The sequence below is a fragment of the Physella acuta genome, unplaced genomic scaffold (assembly GCF_028476545.2).
Source record: "Physella acuta isolate Inbredline_101_S28 unplaced genomic scaffold, ASM2847654v3 ptg000211l, whole genome shotgun sequence".
Lineage (NCBI taxonomy): Eukaryota > Metazoa > Mollusca > Gastropoda > Physidae > Physella > Physella acuta.
In genome coordinates this window covers 149,764-175,000 of record NW_026731730.1, presented here as the reverse complement: position 1 = coordinate 175,000, position 25,237 = coordinate 149,764, and the positions used below count along the sequence as shown (strand labels likewise).

The following is a 25,237-nucleotide window of genomic DNA, read 5'->3' as shown; positions in this document are numbered from 1 at the left end:
ACTCAAGATTTGACAGAATTTGATATTTTACTTATATGTGAAATTTCGTTTATCTATGTGAAACATACTCAAGTTATAGGCTTTTGAAAAATTGAAAATAGAATAAGTTCCACTTCCGTTTATCGGAAATCACTAAAAAGTTGATACAGAAATAAAAATTCGATATTATACTTATATATAAAATTTCATCAACCTAGCTGTTACGGTAACACATTAACTTGGTGCGCAATTATTTTCTTCTATTTAAAACAAAATTAAGAGATGCGCGTATTATAGATGAGTATTTTTAAGCGAATGTGCACCATTTGGTACTTAAAATTTGAAAGGAAATATTGTTGACGTTCGGTTGTGATTCATTAACTTATTTTGGTTTTTATTTGGACCTTAAAAATAGAAAATTTGAAAATTCATTGTAACATGTTAGGAGTTAATTTAATTGGGGATACAGTATATACGGTAAGAAGGTCAGTTTATTTTATCACAGGGAATAGCTTCTTTTGCTTTGAAAATATCAATCGGCAGCAGAAAAAACAACAGTTTTAATGTAATTTTAGAATAGACGCTAGCGAGAAATGTCTCAAAGCCTCAAAGGTATTTGAGAGGCCCTTTAATTAATTTAAAAATCATGCACGGCGTAGTTACAATTAATATGGTTATAAAATCCTGTCTTTTTGGTTTTTTTCGGACTTTACTAAAGATTGGGTGTATTTGGTGTTTTTAATATTTTCGGTAACTAAATAAAAATTTTAAAATAAGCAAAAACAAATTGGTTTTCACGTGTAATGGCGACATAAACAATGACATCCTATTCGATAGGCTGCCATAAATTTTATTGTACACATTGTAAGCTAAATAATTATCATTAAAAAAGTTTAAAAAACCCACGTTTTCTGATTGAACTAAAAAGTAGAAAATAAATGCTATACATCACAATAATGCAAGCGATCACTCTACTATAAGCGATGAAAAACGTGTCTTACCTTACCTTACCTTACCTTACCTTACCTTACCTTACCTTACCTTACCTTACCTTACCTTACCTTACCTTACCTTACCTTACCTTACCTTACCTTACCTTACCTTACCTTACCTTACCTTAACTTACCTTAACTTACCTTAACTTACCTTAACTTACCTTAACTTACCTTACCTTACCTTACCTTACCTTACCTTACCTTACCTTACCTTACCTTACCTTACCTTACCTTACCTTACCTTACCTTACCTTACCTTACCTTACCTTACCTTACCTTACCTTACCTTACCTTACCTTACCTTACCTTACCTTACCTAACCTAACCTAACCTAACCTAACCTGACCTGACCCGACCTGACCTGACCTGACCTGACCTGACCTGACCTGACCTGACCTGACCTGACCTGACCTGACCTGACCTGACCTGGCCTGACCTGACCTGACCTTGCCTGGCCTGGCCTGGCCTGGCCTGGCCTTGCCAAGTATGCTGACTTTAACACATTACATATCACATTCCAACCCTAAACTTGCAGTACCAAACTTAACCTATTTTAACCGATATTTTGTATTTCAGTATATTATCTAGACACGACCGTAAATCTGAAAAGTCGAAAAAATTGAAGAATATGTTTTGTACATTTCTTTACATGTTTTAATTGTTAGACAGGATATGGCAGTAAATCAGATGATCAGATGCGCAGAGTAAAGCCAGCCTATTATTATTGAAAGAAATGAGAGAACTTTTTTTGGTAAATTTTGTTTTCATTGTAATTTCATTTAGGATAAAGATTTACCGTGTAAGATGAATAAGTTATAAGGAATCAACCGTTTGAAATTTTAAAAAATAAAAATGTTCACTGTTAGTATGTCTTATATCAAATGTTGATGAATAAATATAAGATAAGCTTTAAAGTTATATTGAAATATTAATAAGTAAGGTGTCGACGTGGTCGGGTCGGTAAAGCTTATGATTGTTAACTCGGTAAGTCCTGAGTTCAATCATGAAAGCAGATAAAGCTGGAGAGCTAAAGACAGATCTAACCTAGAAGAGAAAATCTATAGTCAGGTTATCTATGGAGGTTATCTATGTAGGTGGTATTGTAATACATTTATTTCGCATTTCGTCGGAATTATAATGACGTGATTTAGCATTAATTTGGTGTTTTAGTGACGTTATATAGTGTTTAGTGCCGTTGTAGGCCCTATAGACAAGAGTCAGTGAATAGAATTTTGTTTTTAAAAAGCGGTTCAGAAGTCAGTTTAATACAAACGTTTAGTTTACATTAAACTATTTGGTCGATTCAGTGACTTCGAACAAATATAGTCATTTTAGCGCCGAGAAAAAATTTATCTGAAATCTTTTCTCTCATCTTCAAGGCTTTACTTATCTGAATGTTTAATGTCATCAAATGTGTCCATGTATACATGTTTTATTTTATCCCCAACAGATACTTGTATTACTTTGTGTTGAGTCCAGCAAAGCGGAATATTGTGCAATTAATCAATTGCCGTTAGAGAAATACGAACAAGAATATGACACTAGATACCCAAAAATACCTCTAAACAAGAACTTACCATCGCCGCCATTATTCAAACAAGGCGATTGTGGAATGTCTAAAAACGACCAATCGAAGCAGATCGTCAACGGCAAAGATGCTCCAGTGAATGCCTGGCCCTGGCAAATTTGGTTTAGCTCGAGTTTAGGAACCTGTGGAGGATCTATCATACATCGTGAATGGATAATTACAGCTAGACACTGTGGTGAAGATGAAGTCAATGATGTCTACTATGGAAGCAACAGTCTTCAAAGGGCAAATAGAACAAAGACCAAAACACGTTTTCGCGCACGTGGTAATGGTAATGATATGGCGCTTTACAAACTTTCTTCACCCTTAACGTTTTCAGATTCCGTGCAGCCAATTTGTTTTCCGGAGGGCAACGTTTGGGACGCCTCGCCTTGTTTTGTCACAGGTTGGGGTGACACGTCATTTAGTGGCAGTGCCACTCCGGACATTCTTCAGCAGTTGCGCATCAGAATAATCAATCAAGACATGTGCCAGGCTGGTCACTCCTATAAAGACCTCAGTTATCGTGTAGGCCGTTATTTCTGCGTGGATAACGTGGAGTCAGCCAATGGAAAATACGCGGCATCTTACATTGGAGACTCTGGCGGACCCGTGAGCTGCTTAAAGAATGGACGTTACTACCTGGTTGGTACTGTCGCCCATTCAATAAAAATGGACGAAAAGGCAATGAAATTTTATGTTTCTGTGCCAAGTAACGCTCAGTGGAAAGCTGACACTATTAATAAAAATTCGTAGGTACATTTTAAAGACTTTCGTGAATGATCGCTCTAATACAGCCTGCTTAATGATGAGATCACTCGTCTTTACCTGCATGATGATGATGTTACATTTCCATCCATTTATTCTACCAAAAAATAATTAATTAAAAGCGAAAATAAGTTAACCTTACCTTGAGACTAATTATTAAAGGTTTATATTGTACTTCGTTCTAAATGTTTCCAACATTTTATTGATAATAGTTGAATATCTCGCTGTTTTGTTGTGGGTGAATTTGGTGAGCCGTCAACAACTTTACGGGGTTTATTGGGGTGCTTGATTACTAAGTTTTAGTTACAGGCTTATATATAGAGTTTGTCACTCGGCTGTCTGAGCTAGCTTAGAGATAAACTTATGATTGTCGTAAGAAATATCTTATGACGTGGTTGGCGTCACATCCCCGATTTTGTGTACTTTCCAGCTAAAAAAGTACTAGATATATTGTGTTACGAACTGAAAATTTAGAACAATTGCTAGCCGTGATCTGCCATGTCCATGCAAATAGAGATTTATTTGTGGCAAACAATGGTATCCAAAGTAACATACAGCCCTCACCAAAAAAAATGATTAGAACTATGTAAGCTGTACTCTCTTGAAATAATTCTGTTTGGTTAATGCATAAATTCATGGGAACAAAACTTGTTCTATTTTGGGATGAGGTATAACGGTCGACAATGTATCAGCTGCAGAGTTATCTTCAGCAACATGTTGCATCACAGGTCAAATGTTTATCAGAAACTTTGGCAGACTGGGAGCTTAGACCACTTCTTTAAGAAGCAGAGATTCAGAATCTGAAACAGTTTAGTGAAATTGTAAGACCAGCTCACTTCATCAGTTATATCACAATCTAATGGCAACTCCTTCAAGACACCCATTCTCTTTTCCTAAAAGTCTCAGATGACGGGATAGCTAGAAAAAAAAAGTATGAATACCATTACTATATGGTCATACAATGATACAACATAGTTTAGTCTAGACCAGGGTCTCCTAACTATGGCCTTCGACGGATTAAAAAAAAGGAAATTTACGTGTATCCTGCCAAGATTAGCCGCCCGCCTACGTGGCCATTATGTTTTACCAAGTTATAATCGAGGCGCGCAGTAGTGTGTTATGTTTTTCCAACAGATCACTACATTGCAAAACATTTTTGCTAAACGTTTGTTGTAGCCAGGGCCGGTGTTACCTAAAAGGCGAACTAGGCGGTCACCTAGGGCGCTGTCCGTAGGGGGGGGGGGGGCGCCAAAATGGGATGGAAAAACAAATTGAAAGTTTGAGGGGGTGCAAATCAAAAGTTTAAGGGGAGGATGTGCAAATCGAAAATTTGTCCCCGGGCGCCGGGAAGGGTCGCTACGCCTCTGATAATATGGGGGCACGAAAAAAATAGCGGGGGTGGGGGGTGGAGCGCTTTTAATATGTTTTGCCTAGGGCGCTAAATAACCTGGCGCCGGCACTGGTTGTAGCAGGCTAAGGAATTTTGCTCAGAAAACTCAAAACTATTTTAAAAAGTAGCTTTGGTTGCAAATACCATTGCCCGCCGTGACATTGGCAGACGATGGACGAATGATATGTCAGGTGAGAGAGAAATGACATGATCAGGTGAGGGACAAATGACATGGTCAGATGAGGGACAAATGACCTGGTCAGGTGACGGAGAAATGACCTGGTCAGGTGAAGGACAAATTTAGTTTTAAAAACATTTTCTTTAAACCTCAACCCATTTATGACACTACAAATAATAGCGGAAATATGGGAATGTATCAATTCTTTTAAATTAAAACATATTATTGTAAAACTTATTGAAAGCCGTCCGATGAACATAAGAGAATGGCTGATTCGAGCTGTTGCTGGATTATTTGAACTCCAGCCATTGTGGACGTTCACACTCCACACAAATCTCACTGCTCTTTTAACCTTCTTCTTCAACGAGTGTGTAGAGGCGTATCGACCCCTCTCGCTCCCCCCCCCCCCCAATTCGGCGCCCCCATCTCTCTCTCTCTCTCTCTCTCTCTCTCTCTCTCTCTCTCTCTCTCTCTCTCTATATATATATATATATATATATATATATATATATATATATATATATATATATATGTGTATGTGTGTGTGCGTGTGTGTGTGTGCAAAATATATTTCTCAAAAAAGTAGGCCTATAACATGTAAAAATATAAGCCTATAATTCGTTTGTAACGGGAACCGAAGACTAGTTCTTATATAACAGTAGGTAGTAGAGTAGATGGAACTTTTATTGCAATCTGGCCATAGAAATGTTTTTAACAATTTTTTTTTAGTAATTAAATCTTTATAAAAATAGAACACAGTAGAAACAGGAGAGAACTATATACCGCCACACCTCGCAATGTGGGGGTGGGGGGGGGGGGCAGGCCGTTAGGCTGTCATTTCTCCCACCATAAACAATCAACTTTTTAAATTCCAAACATGTTTTCGTAAACATTGACTGTGTTGCTGTAAAAAAGAACCAATTAAATTGGTGATTATTCTACAGTCACTAACATAATTCATCTGATAGTTGGGCCCATGAAACTCATTTCATAGCCGAACAGGTGTTCCATCGTTACAATAGTTATTATTTTATCATTAATTTTTTACCAAGCGAATTAAAACATTATTATTTTATGGACTCATACAAAACATAGATTATGTAAGAGAAAAAAATCACTTAAAAACTAATAATGTAAATACAAAAAAAAGTTGTGATAAAACTTATACAGGAAACCATACAATTCTTTCCTAAATTTACAATTTTACATTTCTTAATTTCGGCAGGCATGAAATAAGTTTCAACGAACTAAAATATTAAATCAGAAATACTAATTACAATTTTTTTACAACTTAAATTATAGTAGAGAAACTTAGTAAATAAAATAGATGAGGATTACTAAATCAAGAAATAATCTATCTATATACTACTAAAAGTCAACTTTGTTTACATGTTTGAATATTTATTTGTTTGCCTGATCGAAAATTGTGATATGTTCGACTCTATCTGGAAAGCTGTAAAATGGTATGCAGGTAGAGAATAATTTTTTAATGCAGACAGACTGTTGATCACAAATTTATTTAAAGACGTTAATTAATTTATTGATTTATTCCTATGCAGAATAACCCATTTTTTTTTTAAATATTTGAAAAGCCACTAGACTCGGCGGGACCGTGACGTCACAGGTTTTTGTTTACTCTTTAGTACAATAAAATGGCGGCGTCTATTGAAGAAAATTGTGTTCCCATTCAAAAGTTTAACGCATTCTAAATCTAATTTTCTGTCGGTCATAACTTTAACAATACGTCCGTTTGCTGTATTTATTACGTTCCAACACTTATATCAATTTTCAACTGTCTTTTTCATTTAGTTTTACGATAAATTTCTCTAGATCTAAAGATCAGCTATCGAAGGAAATTTATGAATCTAGCCTAGATCTAGATCTAGATCTAGCCTAGATGTAGGTCACTAGATTCAATGTAAATTCTACATCTAGAATCTATTTCAGGCCTTAATTATTTTATATAAATCTTTGTTTGGCTTATTTAAGATAAAATTTAATTTGAAAGTTAGTACTACTAGACTTATTTTTAGATCTAGATCTAGAATCTATACGCGTAAATCAAGTTGCATAAGGAGACACATAGTATAGTATAAAAAATTCACTTGTGACGTCACGAGTAAATAGCTAAAATGGTAGCGTAGTCAGCTCTCATGCAGGAGGCACGGGTTCTAGACCAATATGTCCATGAAATTTTTTTTTTCAATTTTTTTTTTAGATGTGAATGATAACGTTGCCTATCTGAACTTGGCAAGATACAGGGCAGGTGAAGTAGAGTTCATCTGTTTCTTTGTCCTAAGCATATGAAAGGATAGTGTGGTCAGATACATGCTCGGCTGGAATTGTTTTTTAAACGATAAAAACATGTTGTCTGAGACTTGGCAGGACACTGGGCAGGTGAAGTAGAGTTGAGTAGGTCACCTGTGACGTCAGTTTATGAAGGGATAGTCCGAAATCGGTGTTTTCGGTGTTTTTAAAAGATAAAAAAACATATATTTGAATGTGGGGTCTGTTTTTTGTGACGATAAGTGACACTGCAGTAGCGTACCGAGGAGGGGGGGGGGGCGGTAGGGGAGGGGAGGCGGGGGGTGGGGAGGGGAGGCGGGGGGTGGGGGGGGAAGGGGAGGCGGGGGGTGGGGAGGGGGAAGGGGGGGGGGGGCATATGTTGGGGCGCCAAAATGGTTTGGAAAAATAAATTGATAGGTTGAGGGGGGTTCAAATCGAAAGTTTGAGTGGGGGGGGGGTGCACATCAAAAGTTTGAGGGGGGGGGGGGGGTTCAAATCGAAAACTTTGTCCCCGGGCGCCGGGAAGGGTCGCTATGCCTCTGAGTGACAGACGTGATGTTTTTTGATGGATGACCCCCGAAACCCACAGTTATCCAACGGATGACGGGTATTCTAGTCTATATACTACTAAAAGTCAACTTTGTTTACATGTTTGAATATTTATTTGTTTGCCTGATCGAAAATTGTGATATGTTCGACTCTATCTGGAAAGCTGTAAAATGGTATGCAGGTAGAGAATAATTTTTTAATGCAGACAGACTGTTGATCACAAATTTATTTAAAGACGTTAATTAATTTATTGATTTATTCCTACGCAGAATAACCCATTTTTTTTTAAAATATTTGAAAAGCCACTAGACTCGGCGGGACCGTGACGTCACAGGTTTTTGTTTACTCTTTAGTACAATAAAATGGCGGCGTCTATTGAAGAAAATTGTGTTCCCATTCAAAAGTTTAACGCGTTCTAAATCTAATTTTCTGTCGGTCATAACTTTAACAATACGTCCGTTTGCTGTATTTATTACGTTCCAACACTTATATCAATGTTCAACTGTCTTTTTCATTTAGTTTTACAATAAATTTCTCTAGATCTAAAGATCAGCTATCGAAGGAAATTTATGAATCTAGCCTAGATCTAGATCTAGCCTAGATGTAGGTCACTAGGTTTCTATGTAAATTCTAGATCTAGACTTAATGTAAATTCTACATCTAGAATCTATTTCAGGCCTTAATTATTTTATATAAATCTTTGTTTGGCTTATTTAAGATAAAATTTAATTTGAAAGTTAGTACTACTAGACTTATTTTTAGATCTAGATCTAGAATCTATACGCCGTAAATCAAGTTGCATAAGGAGATACATAGTATAGTATAAAAATTCACTTGTGACGTCACGAGTAAATAGCTAAAATGGTAGCGTAGTCAGCTCTCATGCAGGAGGCACGGGTTCTAGACCAATATGTCAATGAAATTTTTTTTTTCAATTTTTTTTTTTTTAGATGTGAATGATAACGTTGCCTATCTGAACTTGGCAAGATACAGGGCAGGTGAAGTAGAGTTCATCTGTTTCTTTGTCCTAAGCATATGAAAGGATAGTGTGGTCAGATACATGCTCGGCTGGAATTGTTTTTTAAACGATAAAAACATGTTGTCTGAGACTTGGCAGGACACTGGGCAGGTGAAGTAGAGTTGAGTAGGTCACCTGTGACGTCAGTTTATGAAGGGATAGTCCGAAATCGGTGTTTTCGGTGTTTTTAAAAGATAAAAAACATATATTTGAATGTGGGGTCTGTTTTTTGTGACGATAAGTGACACTGCAGTAGCGTACCGAGGAGGGGGGGGGGGGCGGTAGGGGAGGGGAGGCGGGGGGTGGGGAGGGGAGGCGGGGGGTGGGGAGGGGAGGCGGGGGGTGGGGAGGGGAGGCGGGGGGGGAAGGGGGGGGTGGGGAGGTGGAGGGGGGAAGGGGGGGGGACATATGTTGGGGCGCCAAAATGTTTTGGAAAAATAAATTGATAGGTTGAGGGGGGTTCAAATCGAAAGTTTGAGTGGGGGGGGGGTGCACATCAAAAGTTTGAGGGGGGGGGTTCAAATCGAAAACTTTGTCCCCGGGCTCCGGGAAGGGTCGCTATGCCTCTGAGTGACAGACGTGATGTTTTTTGATGGATGACCCCCGAAACCCACAGTTATCCAACGGATGACGGGTATTCTAGTATACTACTAAAAGTCAAGTTTGTTTACATGTTTGAATATTTATTTGTTTGCCTGATCGAAAATTGTGATATGTTCGACTCTATCTGGAAAGCTGTAAAATGGTATGCAGGTAGAGAATAATTTTTTAATGCAGACAGACTGTTAATCACACATTTATTTAAAGACGTTAATTAATTTATTGATTTATTCCTACGCAGAATAACCCATTTTTTTTTAAAATGTTAAAACCTTGACTAAACTTTGTGGGAATAGTGACGTCACAGGTTTTTGTTTACTCTTTAGTACAATAAAATGGCGGCGTCTTTTGAAGAAAATTGTGTTCCCATTCAAAAGTTTAACGCGTTCTAAATCTAATTTTCTGTCGGTCATAACTTTAACAATACGTCCGTTTGCTGTATTTATTACGTTCCAACACTTATATCAATTTTAAACTGTCTTTTTTCATTTAGTTTTACAATAAATTTCTCTAGATCTAAAGATCAGCTGTCGAAGGAAAGTTATGAATCTAGCCTAGATCTAGCCTAGATCTAGGTCACTAGACTCAATGTAAATTCTAGATCTAGACTTAATGTAAATTCTACATCTAGAATCTATTTCAGGCCTTAATACATCTAGATCTAGAATCTATTTCAGGCCTTAATTATTTTATATAAATCTTTGTTTGGCTAATTTAAGATAAAATGTAATTTGAAAGTTACTAGATTCTACTACTAGACTTAGATCTAGATCTATGCGCGGAAACTCAAAAGTATAGTATAAAAATTCATTTGTGACGTCACGAGTAAATAGCTAAGTTGGTAGCGTAGTCCGCTCTCATGCGGGTGGTACAGGTTCTAGACCAATGTGTCAATGATATTTTTTTTCAATTTTTTTTTTTAGATGTGAATGATAAAGTTGCCTATCTGAACTTGGCAAGATACAGGGCAGGTGAAGTAGAGTTCATCTGTTTCTTTGTCCTAAGCATATGAAAGGATAGTGTGGTCAGAGACATGCTCGGCTGGAATCGTTATTTAAACGATAAAAACATGTTGTCTGAGACTTGGCGGGACACTGGGCAGGTGAAGTAGAGTTGAGTAGGTCACATGTGACGTCAGTATATGAAGGGATAGGCCGAAATCGGTGTTTTCGGTGTTTTTAAAAGATAAGAAACATATTTTTGAATGTGGGGTCTGTTTTTTGTGACGATAAGTGACACTTCAGTAGCGTAGCGAGGAGGGGGGGGGGGGGCGGGAGGGGAGGCGGGGGGGGGGGGGGGGAGGGGAGGGGAGGCGGGGGGGAGGTGGAGGGGGGCGGGGGGGGGACATATGTTGGGGCGCCAAAATGGTTTGGAAAAATAAATTGAAAGGTTGAGGGGGGTTCAAATCGAAAGTTTGAGTGGGGGGGGGTGCACATCAAAAGTTCGAGGGGGGTTGAAAATCGAAATCTTGGGGGGGGGGGGGGGGGGTTAAAATCGAAAAGTTTGTCCCCGGGCGCCGGGAAGGCTCGCTATGCCTCTGAGTGACAGACGTGATGTTTTTTGATGGATGACCCCCGAAACCCACAGTTATCCAACGGATGACGGGTATTCTAGTTTAATTTAATATTTAATTAGGTCTTAAAAATGTGCGTGCGGATTTTTTTTCTAGTCCCGCCAGGAATAGAAAAATGACTTACCCAATAAATGAACGTAAATAATTTGTGTATAGATAAGCGGAAAATTAGTATATTAAAAGGAAAGTTAAATTGTTTAGCGGACACTTTCTTTTTAGCATCTAGAAAATTACTCAAAATTTGACAGAATTTCGTTTATCTATGTAAAACATACTCAAGTTATAGGCTATTGAAAAATTGAAAATAGAATAAGTTCCACTTCTGTTTATCGGAAATCCCTGAAAAAATGATACAAAAAAATTTGATATCTATATAGATCTACTACTAAAACTCAAGTTTGTTAACATGAATATTTATTTGTCTGATTTACTATTGTATATGGTTCTACTCTCTCTAGAGCTGTAAAATAGTATGTAGGTAGAGAATAATTTTTTATTGCAGACAGACTGTTAATCACACATTTGTTTAAAGAAGTTAATTAATTTATTGATTTATTCATTGGTAGATTAACTATATTTGTTTTAAAGTTTTAGAACAATGGCTTAACTTTGGCTGAATAGTGATGTTTGATAACTCATTTTTTTGTTGTTTGTTTTTCTGATTTGTTATTGGGGAGAATCTTCATTATGTGTAGAGCTGTAAAATGGTATTTTGGGTGGTAAATATTGTTCCTTCTTAAAAACACTGTTAATTACAAACTAATTTAAAGCCGTTAATTAATTTATTGATATATCCATGAGTAAAATAACAACATTATTACAAAAGTTTAAAACAATGACTTATATAGTAAAATGTAATAGTAAAAAGTTTTATTTTCTTTGTACAACAATGTTTTCAATTATTTTTCCTAAGGCCTACATGTGAATGATAAGGTTGACTATCAGGACCTCGCGGGGCACAGGGCAGGTGAAGTAGAGTTCACCTGTTTGTTTGTCCTAAGCATATGAAGGGATAGTGTGGTCAGAGACATGCTCGTCTGGAATCGTTTTCTTAAACGATAAAAACATATTGTCTGGGACTTGGCGGGACACTGGGCAAGTGAAGTAGGGTTGAGTAAGTCACCTGTGACGTCAGTATATGAAGGGATAGTCCGAAATCGTTGTTTTCGGTGTTTTTAAAAGATAAAAAACATATGTTTGAATGTGGGGTCTGTTTTTTGTGACGATAAGTGACACTGCAGTAGCGTAGCGAGGGGGGTGGGGGCGGGGGGTACATATGTCCCCGGGCGCCGACCTTAGGGGGCGCCAAAATGGGTTGGAAAAATAAATTGAAAGGTTGAGGGGGGTGCAAATCGAAAGTTTGAGGGGGGGTGCAAATCGAAATCTTGAGGGGGGGGGGGTGGTGCACATCGAAATATTGAGGGGGGTGCATATCGAAATCTTGCCGGGGGGGGGGGGGGTGGGTGGTTCATATCGAAAAGCTTGTCCCCGGGCACCGGGAAGGGTCGCTACGCCTCTGAGTGACAGACGTGATGTTTTTTATGGATGACCCCCGAAACCCACAGTTATCCAACGGATGACTGGTAGTCTAGTAATAATTAAATATGAAATTTCATCAACCTAGCTGTTACGGTAATACATTAACTTGTTGCCATTAACTTGGTGCGCAATTCTTTTCTTCTATTTAAAACAAAATTAAGAGATGTGCATATTATAGGATGAGTATTTTTAAGCGAATGTGCACCATTTGGCACTTAAAATTTGAAAGGAAATGTTGTTGACTTTTGGTTGTATGTACTTCATTAACTTATTTTGGTTTTTATTTGGACCTTAAAAATAGAAAATTTGAAAATTCATTGTAACAGGTTAGAAGTTTATTTAATTGGGGATACAATATATACGGCAAGAAGGTCAGTTTATTTTATCACATGGATGAGCTTCTCTTGATTAGAAAATTTAAATCGGCAGCAGAAAAAAAACAACAGTTTAATGTAATTTTAAAATGGACGCCAGCGAGAAATGTCTCAAAGGTATTTGAGAGGCCCATTAATTAATTTAAAAATCATGCATGGCGTAGTTACAATTAATATGGTTATAAAATCCTGTCTTTCTGGGTTTTTCCGGACTTTACTAAAGATTGGGTGTATTTAATGTTTTTAATATTTTCGTTAACTAAATTAAAATTAAAAAAAATAGCAAAAACAATTTGGTTTTCACGTGTAATGGCGAATTAAACAATGACATCCTGCTATTCGATAGGCTGCCATAAATTTTATTGTACACATTGTAAGCCAAAAAATGAAAAACTAGGTCATGGGGTTTAAATTTGCATTGTTCTCTGGATCTGCAACTTTTATAGCATTGATTCTAAAAATATTAAATTTCTAAATTAATTATAGGCTTAAGTTTTTATTTTTCATTATTTTACGATCCTAAATCTAAAAAAGCACGTTTTTATTCCATGTCAACAACATTATGGAAGGATTTTCGTCAACTCGCTGGTGTCCATTTGATTCTAGATCTAGATTTAAACATCTTAATCTGAAATACCTTACCTTACCTTACCTTACCTTACCTTACCTTACCTTACCTTACCTTACCTTACCTTACCTTACCTTACCTTACCTTACCTTACCTTACCTTACCTTACCTTACCTTACCTTACCTTACCTTACCTTACCTTACCTTACCTTACCTTACCTTACCTTACCTTACCTTACCTTACCTTACCTTACCTTACCTTACCTTACCTTACCTTACCTTACCTTACCTTACCTTACCTTACCTTACCTTACCTTTCCTTACCTTACCTTACATTACCTTACCTTACCTTACCTTACCTTACCTTACCTTATCTGACCTTATCTGACCTTACATGACCTGACCTGGCCTGACGTGACCTGACCTTACCTGACCTGTCCTGGCCTGGCGTTGCCAAGTATGCTGACTTGAACACATTACATAACACATTCCAACCCTAAACTTGCAGTACCAAACTTAACCTTCTTTAACCGATATTTTGTATTTCCGTATATTATCTAGACACGACCGTCAATCTGAACAGTCGCAAAAATTGAAGAATATGTTTTGTACATTTCTTTACATGTTTTAATTGTTAGACAGGATATGGCAGTAAATCAGATGATCGAATGCGGCAGAGTAAAGCCAGGCTATGATGATTGAAAGAAATGAAAGAACTATTTTTGGTAAATTTTGTTTTCATTGTATTTTCATTTAGGATAAAGATTTACCGTGTAAGATGAATAAGTTATAAGGAATCAGCCGTTTGAAATTTTAAAAAATAAAAATGTTCACTGTTAGCCTGTCTTAGATCAAATGTTGATGAATAAATATAAGATAAGTTTCAAAGTTATATTGAAATATTAATAAGTAAGGTGTCGGCGTGGTCGGGTCGGTAAAGCTTATGATTGATAACCCGGTAAGTCCTGAGTTCGATCATGGAAGCAGATAAAGCTGGAGAGCTAAAGACAGATCTAATCTAGAAGCGAAAATCTATAATCAAGTCATTTTGTGGTGAAGTTATCTATGTAGTTGGTATTGTAAAAACGTTATTTCAAACTTTGTCGGTATTATAGTGACGTGATTTAGCATTAAATTGGTGTTTTAGTGACGTTATATAGCGTTCAGTGCCGTTGTGTTGCTTATATGCCCTATAGACAAGAATAAGTGAATAGAATTTTTTTTAAAAAAAAAGCGGTTCAGAAGTCAGTTTAATACAAACGTTTAGTTTACATTAAACTATTTGGTCGATTCAGTGACTTCGAACAAATATAGTCATTTTAGCGCCGAGAAAAAATTTAATTATCTGAAATCTTTTCTCTCATCTTCAAGGCTTTACTTATCTGCATGTTTAATGTCATCAAATGTGTCCATGCATACATGTTTTATTTTATCCTTAACAGATACTTGTATTACTTTGTGTTGAGTCCACCCGCGCGGAATATTGCGCAATTAATCAATTGCCGTTAGAGAAATACGAGCAAGAATATGACACTAAATACCCAAAAATACCTGTGAAAAAGAACTTACCATCGCCGCCATTATTCAAACAAGGCGAATGTGGCGTGTCTAAAAACGACCAATCGAAGCAGATCGTCAACGGCAAAGATGCTCCAGTGAATGCCTGGCCCTGGCAAATTTGGTTTCGTTCGAGTTTAGGAATCTGTGGAGGATCTATCATACATCGTGAATGGATAATTACAGCTAGCCACTGTGGTCGAGATCAAGTCAATGATGTCTACTATGGAAGCAACAGTCGCCAAAGGGCAAATAGAACAAAGACCAAAACACGTTTTCGACCTCCTGGTAGAGGTAATGATATGGCGCTTTACAAACTTTCTTCACCGTTAACGTTTTCAGACTCCGTGCAGCCAATTTGTTTTCCGGAGGGCAACGTTTGGGACGCCTCGCCTTGTTTTGTCACAGGTTGGGGTGACACGTCATTTAGTGGCAGTGCAACTCCGGACATTCTTCAGCAGTTGCGCATCAGAATAATAAACCATGACATGTGCCAAGCTGGTCATTCATTTAAAGACGAAAGTTATAATGTAGGTCGTTATTTCTGCGTGGATAACGTGGAGTCAGCCAATGGAAAATACGCGGCATCTTACATTGGAGACTCTGGCGGACCCGTGAGCTGCTTAAAGAATGGACGTTACTACCTGGTTGGTACTGTCGCCCATTCAATAAAAATGGATGAAAAGGCTATGAAATTTTATGTTTCTGTACCCAGTAACGCTCAGTGGATAGCTGACACTATTAATAAAAATTCGTAGCCACATTTTAAAGACTTTCGTGAATGATCGCTCTAATACAGCCTGCTTAATGATGAGATCACTCGTCTTTACCTGCATGATGATGATTGATGATGATGTTACATTTCTATCCATTTATTCTACCAAAAAAAAAATTAAAAGCGAAAATAAGTTTATATTACCTTGAGACTAATTATTAAAGGTTTTTATTCTATTTCATTCTAAATAAGTTTCCAATATTTTATTGATAACAGTTGAATATCTCGTTTTTTACAAGCTTTTATTTAACTCACTTCCTCTGTCGTCAGTCGTAAGTCGTCAGTCGTCAGTCGACAGTCTGTCTAGATCGAAACGCAGGAGTGAAAATTCGGACAGTTCTACTTGACCGATACGATTCACATTTGACACGTGGGTCAAGACATGAAGACAATGCAATCTGAAATTAAATTTGACTTAATTGGATGTCTAATTAATTTTTTATGAATTAATTAAAATTTGGACCAAATCAATAGGCATGTCTATCCAACCACACCACACGCGTCATCACGTTCAATAGCTGCGCCATCACCTTCAGTATGCGCGCCATCACGTTCAATAGACGCGCAATGGTTTTCAGTCATGTAACTCTATTGTAAATAAAACATGTAAAGTACTGAAAAAAAAATTCATAAAAAACGTTTTAATAACAAGCTTTTATGTAATGATGCACTAAAAAGTAGAAAATAAATTATACACTACTATTTAAATTACTATAAAGAAAAGCGTGGGTCTCTTCTCAAATATTAGTAAAGGTATCCGATAGGTACTAAAGTACTAAAGTGACCCACGCTTTTCTTTATAGTAATTTAAATAGTAGTGTATAATTTATTTTCTACTTTTTAGTGCATCATTACATAAAGCTTGTTATTAAAACGTTTTTTATGAATTTTTTTACAAGCTTTTTTTAACTCACTTCCTCGTCAGTCTGTCGTCAGTCGTCAGTCTAGATCGAAACACTGGAGTGAAAATTCGGTCACTTCTACTTGACCGATACGATTCACATTTGACACGTGGGTCAAGACATGAAGACAATGCAATCTGAATAAAATGTGACTTAATTTGATGCCTAATTAATTTTTTATGAATTAATTAAAATTTGGACCGAATTAGTAGGCATGTCTATCCAACCACACCACACGCGTCATCACGTTCAATAGCTGCGCCATCACGTTCAATGGCTGCGCCATCACGTTCAGTAGGCGCGCAATGGTTTTTAGTCATGTAACTCTATTGTAAATAAAACATGTAAAGTACTGAAAAAAATGCATAAAAACGTTTTAATAACAAGCTTTTATGTAATAATGCACTAAAAAGTAGAAAATAAATTATACACTACTATTTAAATAACTATAAAGAAAAGCGTGGGTATCTTCCTAAACATTAGTAAAGGTATCCAGTAGATACTAAAGTGACCCACGCTTTTCTTTATCAGACGAGGGACGAAAGATATGTCAGGTGAGAGAGAAATGACATGATCAGGTGAGGGACAAATGACATGGCCAGATGAGGGACAAATGACATGTCAGGTGAGGGACAAATGACATGTCAGGTGAGGGACAAATGACATGGTCAGGTGAGGGACAAATGACATGATCAGGTGAGGGACAAATGACATGGTCAGGTGAGTGACAAATGACATGGTCAGGTGAGGGACAAATGACATGGTCAGATGAGGGACAAATGACATGATCAGATGAGGGACAAATGACATGGTCAGGTGAGGGACAAATGACATGGTCAGGTGAGGGGAAAATGACATGGTCAGGTAAAAGACAAATGACTTGGTCAGCTCTGGGACGAATAATAAGTCAGGTGAGAGACAAATGACATGGTCAGGTGAGAGACAAATGGCCTGTCAGGTGAGGGACGAATTTTGTTTTAAAGTCACTTTCTTTAAACCTCAACCCATTTATGACAATACTAACGAGAGCTGATATGGAAATGTATAAATTCTTTTAAATTAAAAAATATTATTTTAAACTTATTGAAAGCTGTCCTATTAACTTAAGGGCAGGTTAACCCCCCCCCCCCCCCCCCCCCCCCAAATACATATTTAAGTCAGAAATGTTGATTTTTAAAAATCTACTGTTTCTGAAACTACATTCGATTCTGAACATTTTTGTATAATCATTTTGCAAAATTTCGTATTGCTAGTATTTTTTATAATTTTTTAATTAATGAGACTAATGACGTAATTCACCTATATTAAGCAACATTTAGCAACATAAAACTTAAAAAATAACTAAAATAGATGTTCTTATTGCTGAGTAAGAGGCTTCAGATGCAATTTATGTAACTGGGAGGTTTTAAAAATGACTAATTCGGTATAGTTTTCGCTTTTTCTCGTTTTTTTTTTCAAATTTTGTATATTTTTCACTATTTAGCGTTTTTCTTAAAATGTTACTTTTCAACAAAATTGTACCAGTTAAATCACTATAACACAAAAACTACTTGAGATATTTAGCGAAATTTTGCACACATGTTTACTAACCACTGCTTGTAAAGGTGAACTAAAAGAATTTCTATATCTTTAAAACTTCTCATTTTATAAAATAAAAGCTAAGTCTACTCCCTACTTTTTGGAAATTTTTTAGGTCTCACATTTAAAAAATTTGGCTAAAATCCATTTTTTATTATTTTCTAATTATTTTAGTTCAACTTTTTTTGTAATTGCGTATATTACACTATGTTAAAGATTTGTGTTATTCTGACAAACAGAAGCTGTGTTATTGTGATTTCAATGAGAGTTAATTTTGAGCTATTTTTACCCTAAAAATGACACTTTTTAGAAAGTATTTTCACAAAACCATAACTTTTTAGTGATTTTTTTTTGCATTTTTCCATATACTATGCTAGTTACAACTTCCTTATGACTCAAAATAGTCCTAACACCTAAATTTCAATTTGGGGGTTTAACATGCCCTTAAGAGAATGGTTAAGTCGTGCTGTTGATGGAATATTTGAACTCCAGCCATTGTGGACGTACACACTCCACACAAATCTCACCGCTCTTTTAACCTTCTTTTTCATCTAGTGTGCAGAGGCGTAGCGACCCCTCTGCCCCCCCCCCCCCCCCCGCCCCGGTTGAACTTATAATTTGGCGCCCCCCCATATATATATATATATATATATATATATATATATATATATATATATATATATATATATATATATATATATATATATATATATATATATATATATATATATATATATATATATATATATATTTGTGTGTGTGTGTGACCAATAACTATTTTATAAAATATATTTCTCAAACAAGTAGGCCTATAACATTTTAAAATGTAAGCCTATAATTCATGTATAACGTGGACCGAAGATTAGTTCTTATATAACAGTGGACAGTAGAGTAGATGGCACGTTTAGTGCAATCTGGCAATAGAAATGTTTTAAACAATTTTTTAGTATTTACATCTTTATAAAAATAGAACAGTAGAAACAGGAGAGAACTATATACCGCCACACCTCGCAGTGTGGGGGAGGAGGGGAGTAGACCGTTTAGTTGTCCTTTCTCCCACCATAAACAATCAACTTTTTAAATTCCAAACATGTTTTCGTAAACATTGACTGTGTTGCTGTAAAAAAGAACCAATTAAAGTGGTGATTATTCTATAATAACTAACATAATTCATCTAATAGTTGGGCCCATAAAACTCATTTCATAGCCGAACAGGTGTTCCATCTTTACAATAGTTATTATTTTATCATTAATTTTTTTACCAAGCAAACATTATTCTTTAAATTGATATTTTATGCACTCGTACAAAACATCGATTATGTAAGAGAAAAATATCACTTAAAAACTAATAATGTGAATACAAAAAAAAGGTTGTGATAAAACCAATACCATACCAATCTTTCCCAAATTTACAATTTTACATTTCTTAATTTCGGCAGCCTTGAAATAAGTTTCAACGAACTAAAATATTAAATCAGAAATACTAATTACAATATTTTGTTTTACAACTGAGTTATTAGAAGCCTATTGATTTGAGTCCTGTTAAATTATAATAGAGAAACTTAGCAAATGAAATAGATGAGGATTACTAAATCAAGAAATAATTTAATTTAATATTTATTAATTAGTTCTTTAAAAAATGTGCGTGCATTGCTTTTTTTTCTAGTCCCGCAACTGAATAGAAAATTGACTTACCCAATAAATGAGCGTTAACATTTTGTGTATATTTAAGCGAAAAATTAGTACATTAAAAGGAAACTTAAATTGACTTCTTAGAATCTAAAAAATTACTCAAAATTTGACAGAATTTGATATTTTACTTATAAGTGAAATTTCGTTTATCTATCTAAAACATACTCAAGTTATAGGCTTTTGAACAATTGAAAATAGAATAAGTTCCACTTCCATTTATCGGAAATCACTTAAAAGTTGATACGGAAATAAAAATTTGATATAATACTTATATATGAAATTTCATCAACATAGCTGTTACGGTAACACATTAACTTGTTGCCATTAACTTGGTGCGCAATTATTTTCTTCTATTTAAAACAAAATTAAGAGATGTGCATATTATAGGATGAGTATTTTTAAGCGAATGTGCACCATTTGGCACTTAAAATTTGAAAGGAAATGTTGTTGACTTTTGGTTGTATGTACTTCATTAACTTATTTTGGTTTTTATTTGGACCTTAAAAATAGAAAATTTGCAAATTCATTGTAACAGGTTAGAAGTTTATTTAATTGGGGATACAGTATATACGGCAAGAAGGTCAGTTTATTTTATCACAGGGATGAGCTTCTCTTGCTTAGAAAATTTAAATCGGCAGCAGAAAAAAAAACAACAGTTTTGATGTAATTTTAGAATGGACGCCAGCGAGAAATGTCTCAAAGGTATTTGAGAGGCCCATTAATTAATTTAAAAATCATGCATAGCGTAGTTACAATTAATCTAATATATAAAGCTCAATTCTGTAACGCATATGTTTGTCGTTGGCATTTCTACGGATTTAAGTGTTAGATCAATTATCGTGCGCATTTGTCTAAATTTATGAGTTAAAAAATTACTATTAAAAGTGTTGGGAAATCATTTTCATTTTTCAAATTATAGTAATAATTGTCGGCATGTTCATTAAACACAAGTTTTAAAAAATATATCATCTTTTACAAAAATTCTAATTATGTCTTTCTTTAGTCCTATAGCGCTTACTTCCCTTTGATAAATTAGGCAAACACAATTACTTCCCTTTATAAAACCATTGCATTAGTTGAAAAGCATTTACTTTTTAATTACTTTGTTTTGGTGTTGGGAAAAAAATAATTACATAATTAGCGGGGATTGATCAAGTGCAAATGTTGTAGGTATTTTACGGATAAGCTTGGAGTATTATAATTGTTCATTAAATTGAAACAGGCGCGTTCGTTTAAGTGAGTGCAAAAACTATGAATAAGTTGGGGTACTATAGTCGTTTATTAAGCTAAAACAGGTGATTCTGCCCCGGGCGTTTATGTTCGCGTTAGTGTTTTCTTTGTGTTTAGGTGGGTTTGCGTTAGTGGTTGCGTTTTGATTTGGTTCGTTTTTGTTCTTTCTTTTTTCGTTTTTGTTTGTATTTTTTTTTTGTTTGGGTTTGTATTTGTGTTTTTGGTTGGTTTTGCGTTTGGATTTGGTTTGTTTTCGTTCTTTCTTTTTTCGTTTTTGTTTGTGTTTTTTTGTTTGGGTTTGTATTTGTGTTTTTGGTTGGTTTTGCGTTTGGATTTGGTTTGTTTTCATTTGCTTTTTCGTTTTGTTTTTTTTTTTGTTGGTATTGGTGTTTGTGGTTGGGTTTGTTGTTAGGTTTTTGTTTTCGTTTGCTTTTTTGTTTGTTTTTTCTTTGTGTTTGTATTGGTGTTTGTGGTTTTGGTTGGGTTTGTTGCTAGGTTTTTGTTTTCGTTTGTATTTGTAATTGTAATTGTGTTAGCTTTATGTTTGCGTTTTGTTGTTTTGGTTTTGGTTGGTCGTGGTTTGGGTGAGCAATGCCGGGTTTATGATGATTACGAACACACAGGTAATGGTCTTTAACAGAAAGGTTTTTCACAGAAGCCAGAGCAGGGCCTGGCCGGGACGGCTAGTATGGTTATAAAATCCTGTCTTTCTGGGTTTTTCCGGACTTTACTAAAGATTGGGTGTATTTAATGTTTTTAAATATTTTCGGTACTAAATTAAAATTTAAAAAAAAAAAGCAAAAACAATTTGGTTTTCACGTGTAATGGCGAATTAAACAATGGCATCCTGCTATTCGATAGGCTGCCATAAATTTTATTGTACACATTGTAAGCTAAAAAATGAAAAACTAGGTCATGGGGTTTAAATTTGCATTGTTCTCTGGATCTGCAACTTTTATAGCATTGATTCTAAAAATATTAAATTTCTAAATTAATTTTAGGCTTAAGTTTTTATTTTTCATTATTTTACGATCCTAAATCTAAAAAAGCACGTTTTTATTCCATGTCAACAACATTATGGAAGGATTTTCGTCAACTCGCTGGTGTCCATTTGATTCTAGATCTAGATTTAAACATCTAAATCTGAATTACCTTACCTTACCTTACCTTACCTTACCTTACCTTACCTTACCTTACCTTACCTTACCTTACCTTACCTTACCTTACCTTACCTTACCTTACCTTACCTTACCTTACCTTACCTTACCTTACCTTACCTTACCTTACCTTACCTTACCTTACCTTACCTTACCTTACCTTACCTTACCTTACCTTACATTTCCTTTTCTTACCTTACCTTACCTTACCTTACCTTACCTTACCTTACCTTACCTTACCTTACCTTACCTTACCTTACCTTACCGGAACGTTACCTTACCTTACCTAACCTATCCTAACGTAAGCTAACCTAACCTAACCTAACCTAACCTAACCTAACCTAACCTAACCTAACCTAACCTAACCTAACCTAACATAACCTAACCTAACCTAACCTAACCTAACCTAACCTTACCTCGCCTCGCCTCGCCTTGCCTTGCCTTGCCTGACTTTCCTTGCCAATTTTGCTGACTTGAACACATTAGATAACACGTTCCAACCCTAAACTTGCAGTACCAATCTTAACCTATTTTAACCGAAATTATGTATTTCCGTATATTACCTAGAAACGACCGTCAATCTGATATGTCACAAAAGTTGCAGAATATGTTTAATAAATTTCCTTTCATATTTCCATTGTTAGACAGGATATTAGTGAAACAGGAATGTCAGCAAACAAGATGATCAGATACGGCAGAGTAAAGTCAGCCTATTATGATTGTAAGAAATGAAAGAACTTTTTTTGGTAAATTTTGTTTTCATTGTATTTTCATTTAGGATAAAGATGTAATGTGTGAGATGAGTGTGTTTTTAGGAATCAAGCGATTGCACTTTGAAAGAATAAAAATTGTCTTTAAAGCCCACAAATAATGTTCTTGTTAACATGTTCCATTTTATGTTTACTGTTATGTCAGTTTTAGCGCAAATGTTGATGTATAAATATAAGACACAGCTTCAAATTTGTAAAGAAATATTAATAAGTTAGGTGTCGGCGTGGTCAGGTGAACTTATCTTTGAAGGTGGTATTGTTATAACGATATTTCGCTCTTCGTCGGTATTATAGTGACGTGATTTAGCATTACTTCGGTATTTCAATGACGTTGTTTAGAGTTTAGTTGGCAGAGGTGCCGTTAAAGTGTATTTTATTACGTGTAAGTTGTGCATCTTTAAATAAAGTTAGTATAGACAAGAGACAATGGAGTGAAGCTTTAAAAAAAGCGGTTCAGCAATTAGTTTAATATTCAAACGTTTAGTTATCATTAAACTAATTGGTCGATTCAGTGACTTCGAACCAATATAGTCTTTTCAGCGCCAAGACCAATTTTAATTGTCTGAAATCATTTCTCTCATCTTCATGACTTTCCATATGTAAATTTGCATGTTTAATTTCATTAAATATGTCCATGTCTTCATGTGGTTTTATTTTTTCCTTAACAGGCACTTGTTTTACTTTGTGTTGAGTCCACCCTAGCGGAATATTGCGCAATTAATCAATTGCCATTAGAGAAATACGAGCAAGAATATGACACTAGATACCCAAAAATACCTCTAAACAAGAACTTACCATCGCCGCCATTATTCAAACAAGGCGATTGTGGCATGTCTAAAAACGACCAATCGAAGCAGATCGTCAACGGCAAAGATGCTCCAGTGAATGCCTGGCCCTGGCAAATTTGGTTTAGCTCGAGTTTAGGAACCTGTGGAGGATCTATCATACATCGTGAATGGATAATTACAGCTAGACACTGTGGTGAAGATGAAGTCAATGATGTCTACTATGGAAGCAACAGTCTTCAAAGGGCAAATAGAACAAAGACCAAAACACGTTTTCGCGCACGTGGTAATGGTAATGATATGGCGCTTTACAAACTTTCTTCACCCTTAACGTTTTCAGATTCCGTGCAGCCAATTTGTTTTCCGGAGGGCAACGTTTGGGACGCCTCGCCTTGTTTTGTCACAGGTTGGGGTGACACGTCATTTAGTGGCAGTGCCACTCCGGACATTCTTCAGCAGTTGCGCATCAGAATAATCAATCAAGACATGTGCCAGGCTGGTCACTCCTATAAAGACCTCAGTTATCGTGTAGGCCGTTATTTCTGCGTGGATAACGTGGAGTCAGCCAATGGAAAATACGCGGCATCTTACATTGGAGACTCTGGCGGACCCGTGAGCTGCTTAAAGAATGGACGTTACTACCTGCTTGGTACTGTCGCCCATTCAATATCCATGGACGAAAAAGCTTTGGATTTCTATGTATCTGTGCCCAGTAACGCTCAGTGGATAGCTGACACAATTAATAACAATTCGTAGGCACATTTTAAAGACTTTCGTGAATGATTGCTCTAATACAGCCTGCTTAAAGATGAGATCACTCGTCTTTACCTGCATGATGATGATGTTATATTTCCATCTATTTATTCTACCAAAAAATAATTAATTTGAAGCGAAAATAAGTTAACCTTACCTTGAGACTAATTATTAAAGGTTTTTATTCTACTTCATTCTCAATATGTTTCTAACATTTTATTGGTAACAGTTGAATATCTCGCTGTTTTGTTGTATGTGTCTTTTAAGAGCTACACTTTTGTGTTCCTCCATTTCTATTCTGTCCCACGACAGCCACGTTTCAGTGATGTTGTCTTCCCATTTCTTCTATTGCTTGGCACTGTTCAATGAATCAGCAGCACTTGAGTTTTTGTTACAAGCTTTTATTTCACTCACTTTCTCGTCAGTCGTCAGTCTGTCTAGATCGAAACGGCCGAGCGAAATTGCAGGCACTTCTACCTGACAGATATGTTCGTTGTTGGAACGTGGGTCCAGGCATGAAGACAATGCATCGTGGCATTAAATTTGACTTAATTGGATGCCTAATTAGTATTTTATAAATTAATTAAAATTTTGACCAAATTAGTAGGCATTTCTATCCCACCACTCCACACGCGTCATTACGTTCAATAGCTG

General features: G+C 35.9%; 2 protein-coding genes across 9 annotated transcripts in view; both read left to right on the top strand.

The window, feature by feature from the left end:
• Positions 1–24,784, top strand: part of LOC131937464 (chymotrypsinogen A) — a 69,582-nt gene extending 44,798 nt beyond the window's left edge. Inside the window, exons 1-3 of one of the 7 annotated variants that reach the window (XM_059294930.1) lie at positions 9,284–9,768; positions 14,023–14,109; positions 14,827–15,779. In XM_059294930.1, coding sequence (XP_059150913.1) covers positions 14,092–14,109; positions 14,827–15,699 — 891 coding nt within the window. In that variant the 5' untranslated portion in view covers positions 9,284–9,768; positions 14,023–14,091 and the 3' untranslated portion in view covers positions 15,700–15,779. Of the gene's footprint in view, positions 1–9,283; positions 9,769–12,679; positions 12,814–14,022; positions 14,110–14,826; positions 15,780–20,344; positions 20,469–22,919; positions 23,022–23,713 lie in introns of those variants that run through there. The other 6 variants (XM_059294929.1, XM_059294926.1, XM_059294925.1 and 3 more) reach the window with 6 other exon arrangements.
• LOC131937468 (chymotrypsinogen A) lies at positions 341–3,487 on the top strand. Of its 2 annotated transcripts, none has more exons than XM_059294936.1 (3): positions 341–456; positions 1,640–1,725; positions 2,425–3,487. In XM_059294936.1, the coding sequence occupies exons 2-3, from the start codon at positions 1,708–1,710 to the stop codon at positions 3,295–3,297; spliced, it is 891 nt and encodes a 296-aa protein (XP_059150919.1). In that variant the 5' UTR covers positions 341–456; positions 1,640–1,707; the 3' UTR covers positions 3,298–3,487. The 2 variants fall into 2 exon arrangements, with proteins under 2 accessions (XP_059150919.1, XP_059150920.1); XM_059294937.1 differs by having other exon boundaries at positions 341–464.
• Positions 24,785–25,237: the final 453 nt, after the last annotated feature.